The 19192-nt window shown below is 40.1% G+C and overlaps 1 protein-coding gene across 1 annotated transcript; it reads right to left on the minus strand.

Moving 5' to 3' along the window:
- Positions 1-13103: 13103 nt before the first annotated feature.
- On the minus strand, positions 13104-18882 carry LOC127537086 (homeodomain-interacting protein kinase 1-like). Its single transcript, XM_051958810.1, has 9 exons — positions 17477-18882; positions 15532-15770; positions 15172-15360; positions 14843-15024; positions 14613-14736; positions 14416-14526; positions 14242-14325; positions 13949-14121; positions 13104-13797 (listed from the first exon to the last, which is right to left on the minus strand). Exons 2-9 carry the CDS (start codon positions 15748-15750, stop codon positions 13488-13490), a joined length of 1392 nt encoding a protein of 463 aa, XP_051814770.1. The 5' UTR covers positions 15751-15770; positions 17477-18882; the 3' UTR covers positions 13104-13487.
- Between the last annotated feature and the right edge of the window lie 310 nt (positions 18883-19192).

Genomic DNA, 19192 nt, shown 5'->3' on the forward strand with positions numbered 1-19192 from the left:
TGTTGTTGTTGAAATCAATAAAATATATTGCAAAAAAAGAGAAAACTTTGCAGTGATAAATCGAACCAAGTATGTGCTGGAAAACAAAGCTCTTTGCTTGTACTGTTGTCTGGTCATGTCATATCTGACATATGGGATTGAAATCTGGGGTAACAATTACAAAAGTTCTTTACATTCTCTGTTCATGCTCCAAAAACGAGCAATTAGAGTAATCAACAAGGCTGGATATTACGATCACTCGAATAAATTATTTATGCAATCGAATCTATTAAAACTTTCTGATTTAGTTGATTTGTATTCGGTACAACTATCATACAAAGCGAGTAGATCATTGTTACCAGCTAAATTACAAAAACTATTCACATTAAGGGAAACGGTATATAATCTGCGAGGATATCTTGAATTTAAAGTTCCGTTGGTGTGTTCAACTAGAAAATGTATGTGTGTGTCGGTGAAAGGGGTCAAGCTCTGGAATGGTTTGAAGAAAGATTATAGGCAATGCCCTACTCTGCACAGTTTTTTAAAAAAGTATAAAGAGAGAATTTTACTGCAATATAGTGTTGAGGAGGGGCTTTAAATGCTGTTTAGTTATATAACAACGGATCTGGATGTTGCTAATTGTCATTGTTAATTTTAGTTTAAACTGCATTGTATTGCATTTCTTTTTTTCTTCTTGTTTCTTCTGTTTTTCATGTATGACTGTACTTTATAAAGCATCCTACACTGTATATGGGAAAAGGTGGATTAATGTATGTACACTAATCAAGGTCAAGTTATTGACTGATGTTGCACGCCATTTTCGCCATTTGTAGATGTTGCTATTGATATTGATTGATGGCTTCACCTCTGGACTTCTTTTCTTTTTCAAAAACTGGAGTGGGAGGTGCTACGGGCAGCGGTTGGTTGTATGGGGGGCAAGACGTAAATAAGCTTCAGCTTCAGCCTACTCCTTTTTTTTTTTTTTTTGAGCCTGATATGTATTTAAACTGGCTAATGTAAATTGCTCAAATGAAATAAATACATATAATCTAATCTAATCTAATCTAAATCTTATTGTTATTAATTGTGATGCGAACGCTAAATTATTAAAAACAAAGACACAATAAATCTCAAATCTTGCACATTAACAGAGTTCAACTTGAACAGTAAATTTGTGAATACACTGATCTATCTATCCATCTATCATTTGCTGCCTATTTTAAATCATTTCTGTTGTGCTGTTTTGCATGGTCTGGATTCGGTGTGGTGCACAGGAGGCAAAGCAGACCATGGTGAACAATCTTGGTGTGAATTCACAGGTTTTATTCTCAGGTTAAACAAAGGGAGGCATGTGTTGGAGTGACTTCATTCTCGTATTTCATCACTGCCTTCAAGAAAGAACTGCTCCAGATGTGCTTGTCATTCACTGGACGTGTAAAAAGTGTCCTGTTAATTACAGCTATGAAGAGAAATCTGTGAGACCTCCATGTACAGTATCCTCACATGAGAATAATACTTTCCTCAATTAACCAGAGGTGCCACTGAAGACATGACTCTCCAGTGAACGTGGACAAAGTGTGGAAGTTTGTAAACAGTGTGACGGCAGTTGTGTGGTAATTGTGGTTTGTGTGTTAAAGGGAGCATTATTTATCATACTGAAATAGTGTTCAACAAGTCTGACCTATTTTTGAGGGATAAAGTTCATTTAATGTTCTCACTTGGACAGATAATCATTGGTTACCTTAAGTCAAAAAGCTTTGTTGGCAAACATGCTGGTTCAACTCCCCTAAAAAGTATCTGTAAAAAACAGCAGCTGTAAATTCACAACAATCCATCTAACACCTCAGTAAAATGCCAGGTTCCAGCTTCATGTTCAGCTATGGTTAGAGTTTTAGGGTTAGAATTGTAAAACAGAATAGCAACTTATATGTTCAGACTAAACTGGCTTTCATTATTTATTTTGCATAGAGCTTCATTTGCTCATGAATTTTTGGAACATCAATTCTGGAGTGTGTGTGTCTCCATGCTATCAAGAGGGAACCTGTGTCATCATGTGTCTGCGAGTAGACAGACGTCTTTCATGCATCGATTAAATAATAAACGAGTATTTCAAACTGCATATGCATATTTAAACAATCATATAATTAAATCTTACCTAAATGTGAATGTCAGCAGTTTAGAATATGTTTATTGTTTTTATACTTTTTTATTTCTTAATGTCTTAACGTTTATGCAGTACACATTAGGGGTTGAGTCCAAACCAAGTACAGTATTCGGCAACAGTGGGCTGCTTGTACTTATGTGACAGGAAAACAATATGTGACCAGAAGGAAGTGAAAAATGAAAATATAGGTAAAACGTAGTACATTGGTGGGCCCCATTATTTTTCTTTAATGTAAGAATGCAAATAATTCTGCTCCCTCAACAATGCAGCTTCAAACTAAAATGCTGGACTATCAGGGCTGCATACAGTACCAAGCTGCCGTTTGAATTCTCAAAATGAAAATCACAACAACATTCTTTCTTCCTCCAGAAATTATGCATGCGTACCATCACGATGGTCCAAGTAGTACTTTGTGTTAAAGTCACCACAGCAGTGCATCGAGGAATGTTTTTACTGTCAGCTGTTGGATCTGGTCAAACGGATCTGGTCTCTCAGAGAGTGGGCAACGTTAGTTAAAAATAGATCATTCCCTGAGGACTTAAAACAGTTTTTATTTCGTTTAAAATTTCTTTAATTGAGGTTTTTCTTGAAATTAAAAAATGGATCTCGGCATACCGTGTCCGTCCATCACGTACCCAGTTTTTACAGAATAATGAGTCAAGAGGTATTCGGATGACCGCTTGTTTATACCCTGAACGGGGGTGGCCTACTGTTTGCGACCCCTGATTTATTGCATTGCAGGGAGGTGGTGGTCCTGGTTTTTTTTTTTTTTTTCTCCCCTGGAGGATCAATAGGGTTTCTGATTAGTTTATTCTGGGACAGATATTTTAATAGTCTCTCTACACTCTGTACTCAGTCCACTATATGATTTCTTATCAACCTAACGAGAGCTTTCAAATGAGACCAAACAACGCATTATTGTCTATTTCGGTTATTGAGCTATATGTCAGGGAGTGAAACTTGACTTTGTAGTCAGTGAAGTGGGTTAAATCGGATTTAAGAAAAGCGGTCAACTTGAATTTAGGCCTCACCCAGGAATAATAAACTTACATTAAAATAAGTGGCTTACTTGAAGGCCTGTAAAGCACCTCAGAGTTTCATCTCCACAGAATGACCAGTTATTATTATTATTATTATGAGTAGATTAAAGGAAAACCAGTACATGATCAGGTTCTCTAACGAGGCTCAAATTGCTCATTTTTAATCTTTGGTTTTTTAAGAAAAGCTTTAATAATCTCATAAGACAGTGCAGTACATGTTTTGCTGTGACCAGAGTTTGACCCTGCTCTGTCCTCAGAGTTTGACTGCCCCGGTTGGTTGTTCTCACATCTGTGTTCATCATTATCCCATAACGTCTTCAGAGTTTGGACACCTTATCGTGTGAACAAGCGATAAACAGCGGTTCTCACAACTGTTCATCATCTTTGTCCTGTGACCTTTGACATCGCAACCCCTCCTCACTCAGAAGGCCATCGTAAATAGAGAGAGGAGATTCCCGTACCGAGTTTAAGAACCCACATGTTTTGAACAAGCAATAGTCCTCTGTTCTCACATCTGCGGACAACATCATCTTTCTCCTATGACCTTTGACATCACATCCCCTCCCTAACTCCGAAGTAAGCAGAAAGGCAGGGAAGGATACTGCCATTCTGTCTTCAGCTCTTAAGAGGAGCGCATGTACTCAGCCACTTCAGGTCTCACTGACCGCTGCCGCCGGACCGGGGAACCGCGTACCCCCGGACGTCCAACATTTTCTGAGCCATGGTGAGTTCTATTCCGCTTTGCGGCCTACAGAAAGGCCTACTGCCGTTTATATATAAAGAAGACCCACCTCCTCTTCTCATTGGTTCTCATTCGCCCTTCCCCTCACACCTCATTGGATGACCCTTTATTATTATTATGCCTGCTATAAATCATTTTTGAAATTATCCTTTCCGGCATTTTAATTCGTCATTTCCTTTTATTAAAAAATAAAAACTACAAAAATGGCGGACGGGGGAGGGACCCTATGACGTGGCCGTCTCTCATTGGATCCCATATCATAGCCCGCCTTATGACGTGGCAGCTTCTGATTGGACGGGACCCGCTAAGTCCCGCCTTAGCCCCGCCTTCGCCCCGCCCCCTTGTGACGTGGCAGCTTCTGATTGGGACCTGTCAAAATTTGACGAAAGGTGTCCCATATTACTCTCTAACGGCCCACAGACCCCTCTACCCGCATGTACGGATAGCTCAACAGCTTGAGCCTCTGCTTTTGGTGCAGTGGTTGTGAGTTTGAGCCCAGCTTGTGGCATTTTGCCGCCGTTCTTCGACATTTTCTCAAAGTGCTGTGGTCTCCATCCCCCCCACTTTTAAAAACAAACTGACGCCCTTGGATCTATAGGTGTATGGATAATGGATGATGGATTCCTGGTAATAAAGAGGGTTTTGTCTGTGGTTGGTTCATCTTGTAGACCATCTCTTACTCCAATGTTGCATACATAATTTTTTCATCGTAGTATTCAGTATTTCCTTTGATTTTAACTTTTTAAATTGTAATTAGCTCAAGGACATTCTAGTTATTATCTTTCAGAATGATTTGCTTGCCGAGCATCCCTCTTTGTAAGAAACAAACAAACCACTAAATAACTTAAGAGTTTAACCTGTTAAATCTTTATGTGTCAACAGGTGTAAACTGGCCCAGGCCCAGGTATACTTTGGCCCAGGGTTTAATCTGGCCTGTTACACCGGAATTAATATTAGTAATTAGTAATGAATTATTTAACGTTGTGGTGTGTAACATTTCCTGCAGTGGCTCATTGTTTAAAGCCTGTGAGGTATCAGGTGTTTAAAGTTCAGCTGATTCTCTCATTAATTATCCAGCACACAGTATCAGGTTGGGAGACACTCAACCTCACAGCCCTGTGGATGGTAAACAGACATTGTTAAAAGAAGTAAACAATTCCCATGTGTGTTTTTGACCTTATCATCATCCTTCTTGATGAGAGCTGACCAAACATCTGACACTGGTGTGTTTTGTGTAATAGGAAAAAGCAAAGCAGTTCAACAAAATAACTTGAGCACTAATTTGAATGGAAAGGATGACTCTATATTAGTCAGTTAAATGGTTGTCAGTCCAATTTATTCTCCTACATTAGAGTCTTTAGGGACCTCCTCCACTTTCTGCTCAGATCAGTCAGGAAAAACAGCCAAATCTCAGCTTAGAATCATGATATTTCTTCAAAAATCCTTATTTTCTGCATGTCTCATTTAAAAATTCTCCCTGATTCTGGAAAATACATTAAAATTCTATACTACTCGAAGAATAGTGAACCCATTAGTGACACAGCTATAACCAACATTTAAAACTACATTCCCCAGCGGGCATCTGATGTCAATGCAACATCAAGTTGATGTCATTCAATGACATCAACTTGATGTTGCATTGACATCAGATGCCCGCTGGGTCATGGACTCTTTATCTTAGCTCGGCTGAACTGCAGACTCTGTTTACACAGAGAAGACATGAGGGAGGCATGAAAACAAATTAAAAATGTTGGTTATAAAATATCTATAGTATGGAGAGTTGCCATTTTTCTAATGTTCTGCATGTTAATTCCAGAAATCCATCCCCTCCCAAGGATTTGCTCCATCGTCTGGTGCCGTGTCGGGCTGGATCCTATGTCCACTTCCACCACACCACCAGCACAGGGAGCCAGAGTTGTTTGCTGGGAGCCCTGTAAAGCCACTAAAAGCACTGAGATGGACTAAAACTCAATGATGATTATGGACAAAATGAAGGCTAAGCTGAATCTAACCGCTACACCTGGGATGTCCACCCCTGGCCCTCACCTCGCTCCCCAGACCGTCTGGAACCACATACACTTCCACACATAGTCAGAAAACTCCCAAGAATAGTCACTGGAGGTGTGGAACAGAACACTTATCATTGGTGATTCTGTAACAGACGTGTAGGGGAGCGGTCAGGACGTCAAAGAAGATAACTCAGTTGAATTTTCTTCAGCCTTTATTCTCTGCAGAAGAGATGAATACATGTAAAATGTCTTCTGGTGAATTTCCTCCCTGCATTCTGCTTTCACAGCAAGTAAACTACTACTGTGTAGCATTTTTAGAAAGTCAATTTTCAACAACAAATTTCACAACAATGAAAACAAATCAAATGCAAAACAAAGAACAATGCCACCTGAGGACCACAAAAACACAGTGTATCAGTGTCATTGCTAGGTGGGGGTGGTTGAACCCAAACACAGGCACACAACAGGCAGACGGATTCTCAGGAACGGATTTTTTAATAAAGAAACACAAGACTGAGGCACACCAAACTCCGTGCAACAATTAGTGAATTTAACCGAAACAAAACAGAACTCACAAATGAACAAGAACAGCAACTAAACTAGCAACGACACGGGCTGAAAATCTAAACTGAAACTAACGGCTGAACTCACAGCTGAATATTCTAACGGGGGGGGGGGGGGGGGCGTGGACGGGGCCCGATGGTGGTGCACGCTGGGGCTGCCGACGTGCGGCCGAGTGAGGCAGCTGCAGAAACGCAGCAGGGACAGGCGGCTGCAGGGACACAGCGAAGGGGAGCCGAGGCAAGGACAGCGGGGGCAGGCTTCAGGGTGGGGGCAGGCAGGGGAAAGTCTGAAATTGTGGCAGACCAGAGCGGAGAGGCTGGTGGAGAGCCAGCAGGAGCAACCGAGACAATGACCAAGCAGTGAGTGACAGGGTGAGCCAGGCCATATATGCCGCTGATTGCTGATTGGGCGCGGCTGTGCTCCACGGCAGCCACGCCCAGTCAGCCTGAGCTGACAGCTGGCCAGGAGAGCAGCACAGAGAGGGGAGGGACCATGACAATCAGGGTGGAATGACTGAACAGAAACAAAACTTAGAACTTAAAATAAAACACATACTTGCAGAAGAGATTAATACATACAAACATGAGTTAGGGAAGTTTTGGCCCCGCCTCTTTTAACTGTTCCCAGCATTCATGAGCCTGCTGAGGCGTGGACGGTCCTGGTGAGCTGTCCTATCATCAGCAACTGCTGTTCAAAACATATAGGATTACAGAATACAGAGATTACTTTATCAACCCATTTTCCAAATTGCACCCCAGCTACATCAAAGACACATACGACTTTGTTCACAAAATGAAAAATTATCAGACACACAGCCACATTCTTATTTTTTCCATAGATGTAAATTCCTTATAGAAACTCCACTTGGAGTTGCTGCACATGTTTAACAAGAAAAACACTCAGAGAGCAGCACTCTGCCAAGGCTGCTCAGTCATATGACTGTTCACTGTTCTGCCTCCTTGCAACTGCCAGATGGACCCTCTTGACACAGTGCCCTAAGCAGGTCCAGATGCTCAGGGTTGTGGATTCCCATCCCTGTGTTCAAGATCTCAGACTGGATGCTGTAGTCGTTTTTGAGTACTTTCACACCTGGCACCTGGGTGACCCGAACCTGGGGGGAAAAAATTAAATAAAATGAAAAAGTGTGTCTCAAATTGTACAAAGTAGAGCATTGATTCAGGGAGCTTTGTCATCTGACAATTAAGCAGTTTATTTGGATGGAAGTAACTGTATAAGGAGATGTTTCACCTTACCATAGGATCAACAAAAACAGTGTTTCCCAGACTGAGAACTGCTCTGCCTCGATGCTGCAGGCCTCGGATTTTCTGGCTGATTGCCCTGGTGACCTGCAGGAACATGTGTCCATTTAAATAAAGGCAGTGGGCCGTCAGCTTGAGCGCCTTTATAAGAAATCTGGCCTCACTGTCCACTCTCTTCTTGATATGGACCATGTCCAGAAGTATAAAGAAGCCCTAAACACTGCATGCTCCAATCACTACTCCTCAATCATCAATAACTCTAAATCCAGACAAAAAAATTTTTCAGGACTGTGAACAAACTGCTCAAGCCCCCGGTCTCTGCCTCCACGAGCACCCCTGAGAAGTGCCAGGCTTTTCTTGACTTCTTTGAGGCTAAAATAAATAAAATATCCTTCCTCCATCTTGCCAGTGTCCAATGAATGTGAGGAGTTGCCGACAGGAGTGGATTATACTGTTCTGCTATTAGATCAAGGTTTTAGTGTGGGAAAAGAGATCACAGGCTAGCCTCCCTCAGGCCATTCTACAAAGTCTGAGCACATATTTTCTGGTCATGCACACTAACAACTTTTTCAGATGGATGAAACAATCCTGGACCTGGGTGGTGACTCAACATTTGTAGTTCTAGAGCAGATTGTCTCTTCCACCACGATGTCTAAAACTATTTCTTAGATTTAAAAAAATGGTGAAGTTGTGGACATTCAAGTGTCTTTTTTGGCCCAAACAGACATAGAATCCAGCAGCCAACAAATGGTTCTTGTATTTATTTTGTCATCCATTGAGTCGTGACACTTGAATAAAACTGCATTTTAAGGTGTTCCTTTATATTTACTTGTCAAAGGAGTGTTTATGCACTGGTCATTTTATCTGATCATTGTCTTTTAAAGCCATACTCAGCCCATGTGGAGATTACCTGAGTGGTAGAGAATTGGCCAAAGATGTACATCTAAAAAACTTCTTGTGCACAATTGGTTGAATTTAACCCCCTTTTTCAAAAACTAAATATAAATTGTATAAATGAGCTTTTGAACTTGATGCATTTATGGTTTTGGTCAGTGGTGGATTTATTTTCCTGTTTTGTACATCATACAGCTTATTATCAAATTAAATCAACCTAAAGCGGTTATCCTAGCCCAGAACAGAGGGGAAAAAACTTTTAGGAAGTTCACAAAACTTCCAAAATAAGGTTTGTCTTATGTAAAAAATTACACTTGTTGGTCTATACAGCAACTGATATCCTGACAAAGACTGATCAGATTGAACTGTTTTGTAACTAAAGTCATAAGAAAGTTCATGGAAGGATCAAGAAATGTGATTAGAATTTTATTCATGTTTAAAATAATCAGTGTGCAGTCAGTCATGCAGAGAAATATGCCAACAGGCAAGCATGAACAAATACCGAGACGAGAAGTTTTACTAATGAAAGATACCTGAATTCATGTTTACTTTAGTTTAAATGCAGCTCTTTTTTATATACAGTCTGCTCTTTTCTTTCTTTAAAAAAATCAGTTTTCTAACTTTAAGCAAATGCAATGCATAATCAATTTCTCATCAGCCAATAGAAATGTGCTAATTTTTTAATCTGCTGTAGCATTGTTCTACGTTTTTAACTGGTCGAAGGGCAAACATATCATTGCAACTGTTCAGGAAAAAAAAAATCCAAACTATTTACTGTTAATGTAAGAATTCACACTGTTATTCTCCTTGTGTTCAGTACAGTTCAAGATCTGGGGCCTCATTTATAAAGCTTGCGTACGCACAAAACAGGGCGAGAAAGTGGTGTAAATCACAACCTTTGCATAGAAAGAGGCGTACGCTGTGTACCTTGTGATTTATAAAAACAAACTTGGTGTGAGAATGTGTGCACCGGTGCGCCAACTTTGATGCTTGCTTAAGCACATTTTGGAGACAGAGGGAACGGCAGTGCCGGAGGGTGAAGTGGTGAATTGATACCAGATTGATCTCAAACCTTTATTGTTATCACATATTAGACTTGTAGAGCCGGATAATCATAAACCCTCATTGTTGTAGATGTTCATATAGTGCGTCATTCGGCCTATGACTGTATTTGCAGAACAATGTTCATATATCAAACTTCCATCTTCAAATGATATAGAGCGGTGAGTGGCACTGATTGATTACTGATTTGGAAAAGGCCTGTGACAATCAGTCCAATCGCTGATCAAGCGGATAAATAGCGGGTGACAGCCGTGCGTAATGTGGCACAATGGATGCGCTGGCAGTGCTGGAAGATCACGTTAAGAATGGAGAGAGATTTTAGGGATAACGGGGATTTCCTGGATGATGACTGGACGATCTTGACCGACCCACTCGCCGAAACCACGCCATCCCGGTACAGACACAGGAACTGACGACTCGGGGGTTTCTGGCGACACCGGCTCCTTCCAGCGGGAATTGTGTTTTATATGAAGAATATATGAGGTTACATTTGTTGTCTAAATCCTATCTGGGACTGATATACAGTTAAATGATGTCCTTTAGGTCTGGGATATCACAACCATCCCTCAGCGCAATAATGCCAGCTGTTTTGGATGACATTATAAACATGACCAGTCAATACATCAGGTTTCCTTACACTGTGGGTGAACAGGCCAACATTAAACGGCAATTTGCAGCGATGTCCGGTTTCCCAAATGTAATCGGCGTAACTGACTGCACTCATGTTGCTGTAAGGGCTCCGAGTGAAGATGACTTTATCTATGTGAACCGAAAAAATGTACATCCAATCGGTGTATAAATTATTTGTACATCGGACATGATCATAACAAATTAAGTGGCAGGGTGGCCTGGGTCAACACATGATTCATTCATCCTGACGCACAGCAGTGAAAAGACTGCAGGGGGCGCTGCGTGAAATGCCGTGGATCAGCAGCTTATTTATATACAGATACATTCATGAGTTACTTTGCATTGACCATTCATGGTAAAATGTGGGCGTGTTGTGGGCGGGATGTGAGGTGGATCCACCTGTGCAATCTTCCAGCTGGTGTGTGATTTATCAAGAAATTGCGTGCAGCTGTGCTTACACACAGTTTTATAAATCAGGGGCGAAGGGCATACGCCCATTTCAGATTTTCGGCGTACGCAAACTTTTAGTTTGGATCCTACGCAATGTTTTATAAATGAGGCCCCTGCTCTTTATTCATGCACTTTTGAATGTGTAATTTGTGTTTCTTTGTTGATGAAGCTTTCATCAATGGGATCATGTGGAAGCGGGATTCCTGGTCATGCACGGGAGTCTCTCCTAGAGCTACGAGCAAACAAATGAAGCATCTGCTGTGAGGTCGTGATGTTCCAGTGAGCAGCACAGGGCTCCTCCAACTCTAATGAAGTCACGACTGATTATGTGTAGATCTTTATTAAATTAACTTTCCCAGCCAGAGGCCTGAGCAAACTTTTCTCGGACTGGTGCTGCTTTCCTGGATCTGCTTTAAGTCTGAACTTTGGTTGTCATTGTCTGTCTTTAGTATCAGACACACAGTTGGTTTCCCAGACCTGAATTAAGTCTAGTCCTTGACTAAACAATCAGATTTTCTGAAGCGAGGTTAGAGCTACTCCAGGACTAATCTCAATAATAACTCAAGCCTTATGAAGGTTTGATTTCAGATTGATGCTCAAAGAAGACTGGTGACTTACTTGGACTATGTTAATGAAGATTAATGAGCATCATCAGCTGGACAAGTTCTTGTCAACAGAAGTGACCCATTGCAAAGGTTTTCTCACCTTCTGCTTGGATTGGATACATTTTCACATGTAATCAGCAAATGTCTGTTAAAAATAAAGAGTATATTTGGTCTTATATGTTGCAGAAACAGCCATGGTATCCAACATGAGTGAGCAAATCACATTTATTTCACAGATTCATGAATTAATGTGACTTTTGTGGGAATTCCATCTGTCTCTCCTTCCTCTTGATTTCCAGTGATTTGCTGTATCTTCATTTTAATTGCATGGAACTTCTAAATTACTTGAATTTATAGGAACTTTCCACTGTAGAAATGGCTTTTTGATGAGGACATCAACAATGTTTTGAAATGTTGCTAATCCAATATCTTGCATCCTTATTTATGTCTAATTTGTTCAATCTATGCGCAGACAGAAACATAAAACCAACTATTTTCAGTTTCAGTGGGAGTTACGTGCTACATCCACATCTTAGCTTAGTATTTTTCAGTGTTTTTGCTCATTCACAAGCTGCCTCCCCTTCTCTCTGCAGTCCTTTCATAAATTTTGAATCCTGCTCTTCCTGACCCTCCTGAACCTGCAGCAGCTGTCACTTTGTTTGCTTTCACAGTCAGACGTTTTAAGTGGGACATCAAACAGAGAGTCGCCGTTTGTTGTCTTGCTGTTTGATACTTTTTGCAGGTGTACCTTCTCTTTTTGGAGAATTAAAGCACAAGAAGCGAAAAGTTAACGGAACAACGTCATCCCTTGATCTGACTGTCTTTCCCAGGTTCAGATGAAAGCCATAAGAAAGAAAGAAAATGTCGCTTAATGCCTGTTTGTTATTTAAAATACATGCATTCCTGTAGAAGTGTTTTTAATAATTTTATCAGTTAATGGATGATGATGTGATTTGGGTCCATTCATCCCTATTTTAACTTTTAGACTATTACAAGAACAAGATATATATGAATTTTGCAGTTGGTCATTGTCTCCATAGGGTGAATCTATTAAGTAAGTCCACAGCATTCTCACTAGTGTGACTTATCTTGCCTCTCCAACCTTTCATATATCTGTTTGAATCTACTTACTACAAAGGCCATAGTGTGACTTTATCACTGTTTTACCTTATAATGAACTAATTAAGCTAATTACACAAACTGCCCACATGCAAGTCCAATCTAAGCTAAACTGCTGGACAGAAAGTAGTCCTAGTAGTCGGTAGAAAAAACTTTAAAACTTGACATACTTGGAAAGAATGTAGTATTTTGAGCAGAATAAACTTTTTAAACCTTTAGTTGTTAAGACACAAAGTACTTTTTTTTAGGTGCGATAACCTATAAATCGTCAGCACTTCAGTACTTGGAGAGAAAATTGTATATTTGGTGGAATAAACCTTTAAATTATATAGACTTAAAAAAGCATTTTAGGGGAAAAAAAACTTAGTGGAATAAACCAATATAACTGATTTATATAAATGAGCTTAAAATTGTCATATTTCATTGTAGTCACTTTATTCAAAATGTTAAAAAATGATGTGTTTTGCACTTGTTGAAAGTTGTATAAAACCAAAGAATTCAACTGAGAAGCCATGACTGACTCAGGCCAGTTGTGAGCATCAACCATGTGACCAAAATCCAGACACTTTTTGGGTGAACCTTTCAATTCATTTTCAATAAATTTTATTGACCAGTTCACATGTGTCATCTCAAGACACTTCAATAAGAAAAGTAAAGTCAAAATTATAGAGAGAAATCCAACAAATCCAAAGTTTCCTTTGGATTCCCTGTCTGAGCAAGCACTTGGCGACAGTGGGGAGGTAAAACTCCCTTTTTCAGGAAGAACCCTCCGGCAGAACCAGGCTCAGACAGGGCGGCCATCTGCCTCGACCGGTTGGGGTGAGGGTGAAGGAGAGAGAGAACAGGAAAAGTGAAAAGAGTGGAATCCTGTTGCAAAGACCAGGCCTTCCTCTTCAAGTGTGGGAAGCCATGCGTTAAAGACGCTTCACAGTGAAAAACCGTGACAGTGAAAGACACTTGACAGTGCTGCTCAGTCCATCACATCGGACACACAGCAGCAGCAGAACGTCTTCTTTATCCAAGAGAAGACACGTTGGAAGCAGTTCTTCTTCTTCTTCTTTGTCTTTCTCTGCTCCTTCTCATTGACTTCAGTGTCTTCATCCTCATTACTATCCATGCTGTCCTCAGTGTCTTCAGCAGTGTCAGCATCGTCACTGTCCTCATACTCACTGCTCTTCAGGTCACTGTCCTCATCAAGCAAGCCTGTCAGGTTAATTCTGTTTTCAGGGTCTGCAGGCTTAACCATGATGGACAGGCTGGTGGAGGGTCTAGATTCATCGCTAAAAAAGGAAACATACACTGTTGGGTTTACATCCGACAAGCAGAGAATGTAAACATGGAAATCAACAAAAGTCCATATCAGTCTTTTGTCACCTGCTGGGCTGCTAATGTCTCACAACCTGTGTACAAAGTAAATAGAAACACACTTACCAACTGCTGGTGGGGGAGCTGCTGCTGAGGTAGCTTTTGGTGATAAAGGGATGCCTGAGGATACCACTGGGGGTGATTCTGTCGTCATCATCCCACTGAAGCATCGCCTTCAACAGCTCGATGCACTCCCTCCTCTCATCAGCCTCTGCTGGGTTGTCCGTCTCAGAGCACAGCTGGTGCAGAAAACATTTTGAAAGTCCAACAGTGGTCAAATCACCTTCCACCGTGAAATGTGAATACCATAAATGAACGGGACTTTTCAGCAACTAGCTGCTGCTTCCTAAACTACCTACCGTTTTCATTTCTTCCAGAGAGTCGAACGTGTAAACTGTGGGGTCGGAGTGGACGAGATCGGTCCCAAAATAATCCATAGGTGTCTGAAAGAAGAAAACAATGATGCTTACTAAAGTCTTTATCTTATTGAGTGAGTAAAGGTCAGAGGTAAAATCACAGTAGGAGTATTGTACCTTCAGCCGCCACCAATCATTTGGCATTCTCTCAAAAAATAATCGTGATCTCCGGCCAGCATCGATGAGATATTGCGGCGGCAGATCCAGCAGATGGATCATGCGTCGGAGCTGCAGACAAAGCATAACACCATGTTAGACCTGAAGCTAATCCTGTGACGGCTTCTAATGTGTTTCAGCTGCAGTAATTTACTCACTGTCCAGTATTCTGAGTCTGATCCAAAGAGACTATCTTGAGTCATCATCCTGGCCATCACGCAGCCTAACGACCAAACGTCGATGGCCTCTGAATACTGCCGGCCCAGGAAGATTTCTGGAGCTCTAAATGTGGAAAAAACATCAAATGAAGATGTGACAGTGTAGACAGTAAGGAGACAGCGCTGAATTAAAGATTTCTCAATTATTAAAAAGTATCAGTATTTCATACCTATATGCAAGTCCTTGGCATAGCTTTCCTGCCCTGGCTTTGGACTTGTACTTGGCCAAACCAAAGTCAATCAGCTTGACCCTGAAGGGCTGCTTCACGTGATCCACCATCATGATGTTATCCTCCTTCACATCAGTGTGGATGATGCCAGCACTCTTTGTTGTTTTCAAAGCTACAGCCAGCTGCAAGTAACAACATTTATCAGGAGTTTGTTAAAGAAATCTGTCACATGACAATAAAAGTAGAAGTTGTAAAGGTTCCTGAAACACCGATGTTGATTCTGGCACCACTGAAGGAGAGAAATATAAGGAGACAATAGAAGGTCACACCTGCTGGATAACTGTACGGACGTGTTCCAGTGGCATTGGCTGTGGTAAATTCTCCACATAGTCCCACAGGGTGATGTCCAGTTTTTCAAACACCAGGAGCCGCGTATTTTCTACAAAGATGTCTCCTTTGTAGTCAATGATGTTGGACTCCTTTGAGTTGTGGCTCATGAGCTTTTTCAGGATTTTCGCCTGTGGAGACATAATATGATTGCTGAGCCACATCGTCCAATCAGTTCTTCTCAACAACTAAAAAGTACATAACATGACCAGTACCACTACTCAGAATCTTGTAGTGGTACCACCTCTTTTTTAAAACAATGTCTTTTTTGTGTCACTGTTCAGCTGAAATCAGTGTCCTACCTCATGGTCAAGATTGTTCCTTTGGGGCACCTTTATAGCCACGTGCTCTTCAGTGTTGTCTTTCACACATTCCAGCACTGTTCCATAGCTTCCATCTCGCAGTTCTTTCACCACCGTGTAGCCTGTTGGGACTTCGGAACGCTGCCTTGAGGAACTCCCCTCGGAGGAAGATGAGGATGAGGATGATGATGAGGATGATGATGAACTTTGAAAGTACATTTTTGTTTTGTCCCAGAAGACTGAAAGTGAAACAGACACAAAAGAGAACCATAATCTATGGATGTCTTGTTAAACCATTGGTAATCTACCACGCTGTTGTGATCTCAGTTTTCAATCATATTTGCTAAATATTGAACCAGTTATCATAAAACAACAGCACTGAGTGTTACAACCTGTTCTGAATTGTGTTATAAGACATATTGGACAGTACTGCAGCAAAACTACATGGATGTTTCCTCAGAAACTCTAAAGTGTTTACTTCATTAAACAGAAGAGTGGAGTTACTTACTTCACAAAAGTTTGGTTATCTAGATTTTGCTGAAATGTGGATGTCTCTGAGTTTGGTGTGAAGCTGCTTTCACTAAACTACTCAATAAACGAATAAATAACTCAATAAAATACATTGAAATGGTGTCTCCACTCAGAGTTTTTGTGTTTGGCATGAATTCTAGAATGCCTTTAAAAACTATTTAAAATTTCTCAGCATCATTTCATTTTGAAAATGGCATGTTAAATGACCAAAACTGGCACTGTTTTTCTCATCTATCTACACTTAATAACTTACAGTGACATATTCTGAGTAATGTTGTTATAAATTGTTGAAATCTCTCATTTGTTAGAACATTTTCTGCTTAACTGTGTCTCATTTGACAGATTTTTCTCACATAAAATATATTTCAAAAATATATTAAAAATGCTAACTTTAAGAAATGTGTTCAGCATTTTTATTCACAAATCAAGATATTTGAGATCATTTTTTTTAAAGCCTGTTTATCCACGTCCAGAACATTTTTAACATATTACAGGCATTTGAGGTAATGTTTAAATGACAGTATCTCAAGAACTAATACAGATAAAGGATGATTTTTTAATGGTTAGTTCTAGTTTCAACTACAGGACAAGTTGATGAAATAATCTCTGATAGCAGGTGAATTGAAATTTAAAAAATAATTGAAATTGTCACTGAAAGTCTCATCTTTGAGCACACATTACCCCAAAAAAACAATAATGCAGAAATCATCCAATGATAGTTTCTGACACTTTTGTACTTGCATGCCAGGATAATCCAAAACAAAACATGCAGAATATTTTTTATGAAAAAGAAAATGTGATGAACTTTAGTAACTGATTGAGCAGATATGACAAGTTGTACCACCAAAGACAAAAATATTGCTGGATAGCATAATCCAATTTCATTTTTGGATTCCATGTTGCAAGTTAAGGAAACAGAATGAGCTATTACCTTACTTATTACACTTACTGAATTAATTTACTTATCAGAAAAAAGTGACCTTAAATCTTGCTCACATCAACACATCAGACTATCATTATATACTCCAAAAATGAACATTTCCCAGTAGAAAAATCCCAACATATCTATGCATTTGGTCATGGTTGTATCAAATTATTCCAAGTTTGAAGCTTTAAAACCAAATTTTTTCTTAACAAAAACGTTTGTCCTGCTCTTTACAGGAGTTGGTTTTAGTTATCCAGTTATGACCAAACCTGAACACATCACTTCCCTTCCACACTGCTAAGATCTGACTTTTTAATAACAAGATGTTAAAAATTACAAGACAAGTACAAAACTGAGTGTTACATCCTGTTCTGAGTCACGGATTTCATTACAAATTGGACAGAGTTGTAGAAAAATAGATCTTAAAACTGCCTTCTGAATGTTTCCTCTGGTGTTTGCTTCATCAAACAGAACAGTGAAGTCACTTACCTCAAAAATGTTGGCTTCTTTGGACTTTGTTGAAAGGTTGATGAGTTTAATCTCGATGTCCTGCTAATTTCCAGTAGTCCTGTTGTCCTGCTGAAATCCGTAAGACACTGTCCCCAACTGTCTGCACACTGACACTTATATGCAGCATGAATTCTAGAATGTCTCATTCTGAACTATTTTTAGGGGTGTTCATTCTGCATAGAAACCATTGCATATCTTGACAACGGTACTTCAGATCATGCTCAAACTTGGTAGGGGTATTACAGGGGTCCTGAGGAAGTGCAGTGGGGAGTTTGAATCAGATTGGATGAATGGTGGTGTTTTTTCGATGCAATGAAATCAAGGTAGTCACATTCTGACAGCAGTCTCAGCACTACTTTGTTTAAATGTAAACAAAGCAGCAGTTATTTTTTAAATTTTTAACTGTCATATTTACTGTAAAGAAAGCACACAGTGGATGGGTTTGGGTTCATGTAAAATGCTGAAACACTGGTGTAGTCACTGTATATGAGGAATATGGTTTTCCAAAGGGAACAAACTTGGAGTTAGTTGAGCCTTTGCAGAAAACATGTTGGGGGTAAATTGTGCCATCAATTATGTCAAAGTAAAATTTCTGCAAACGCGATTATATAAACACTATACGCCGATGGAAAGCTTAGATTCTCATGAATCCGCCGGTATAAACCACTTTCAGATGTGATTACCACACCGGGTAATATAAACACATTTGTCAGACAAACAACGAATATCCATCCATCCGTTCTCTATACACGGCTTCAACGTACACAGCGCGACTCACATTTCCGGGTTCATTATTACACACAGATGAAAATATTCCACAAAAAACGGCCATAATCCAACCTTAGACATCCAGACGAAACAAGTCAGTAAACTATTTTGTCCAAAACATGTCCTGAAGTCGGTATATACTCCACGAATCGGTCGTTTTCGAGGAAATGCACCTCGCGATGCCCGTCCAATATTCCCTGTACTTCTCTTCATATTTTTTATTTACAAATAGAATATTAGCGATTTTTTTGCACTGAAAATGGCTGGAACTGACTGCAGCTTAGTGTTTGTTTGTTTGCAAACGGGTTTGATTTTATTTTCATATCTGAATCTTAATCACATCTGAATAGAACGTTTAATTAATCAAATATTCCTCGTGTGTCATGTTTCTCCTCGGTCAGATTTAAGCGAGTTAGGGCATTTTTGAATGGGTATGTTATATTTTTAATGTAAAAGCGTTGCGAATCCAACGCTATATTTTGCATTACATCGTCCCATATTTCTAATGTGATTCCTTTATTTTTGCTGCAGGATTTGGGTATTTGAGATTAAAAAACGTTAGTGTTTGTTTGTTTGCAAACGGGTTTGATTTTGTTTTCATATCTGAATCTTAATCACACCAGGCTGTCAGTCCAGTAACTGGCAGCAGTCCCAGTGAGGGGAGGGGAGGGGAGGGGAGGGGAGGGGAGCCCCACATCACTCCGCGGCCAGACGGCAGATGAATCGCGCATGCGCAAAGTCACTACAGATCCCATCCAGACTTACGGAGCCATATAAACGAAAATGTTTCTTCACTGTCATGCTAAAATAAACCACAGCATTTAGCCTCTAGTGAAAAAACATATTTTGGGTGTTTTTTATTCACTTTTTGGTCTCTTCCACAACGTTGTTCCTCTCTCCTACAACGTTGATTACAATTACATGCAA

Source organism: Acanthochromis polyacanthus, chromosome 14 (assembly GCF_021347895.1).
Source record: "Acanthochromis polyacanthus isolate Apoly-LR-REF ecotype Palm Island chromosome 14, KAUST_Apoly_ChrSc, whole genome shotgun sequence".
Classification (NCBI taxonomy): domain Eukaryota; kingdom Metazoa; phylum Chordata; class Actinopteri; family Pomacentridae; genus Acanthochromis; species Acanthochromis polyacanthus.

Bases quoted from the DNA above. Each gene is read 5' to 3' on its own strand.
- LOC127537086 (XM_051958810.1), bottom strand. From the start codon at position 15,750: ATGTACTTTCAAAGTTCATCATCATCCTCATCATCATCCTCATCCTCA. The intron at 15,361-15,531 runs GTAGGACACTGA...ATGTCTCCACAG, and splicing joins GGAACAATCTTGACCATGAG to GCGAAAATCCTGAAAAAGCT. The intron at 14,527-14,612 runs GTGAGTAAATTA...CTTTGTCTGCAG, and splicing joins CAGACTCAGAATACTGGACA to CTCCGACGCATGATCCATCT.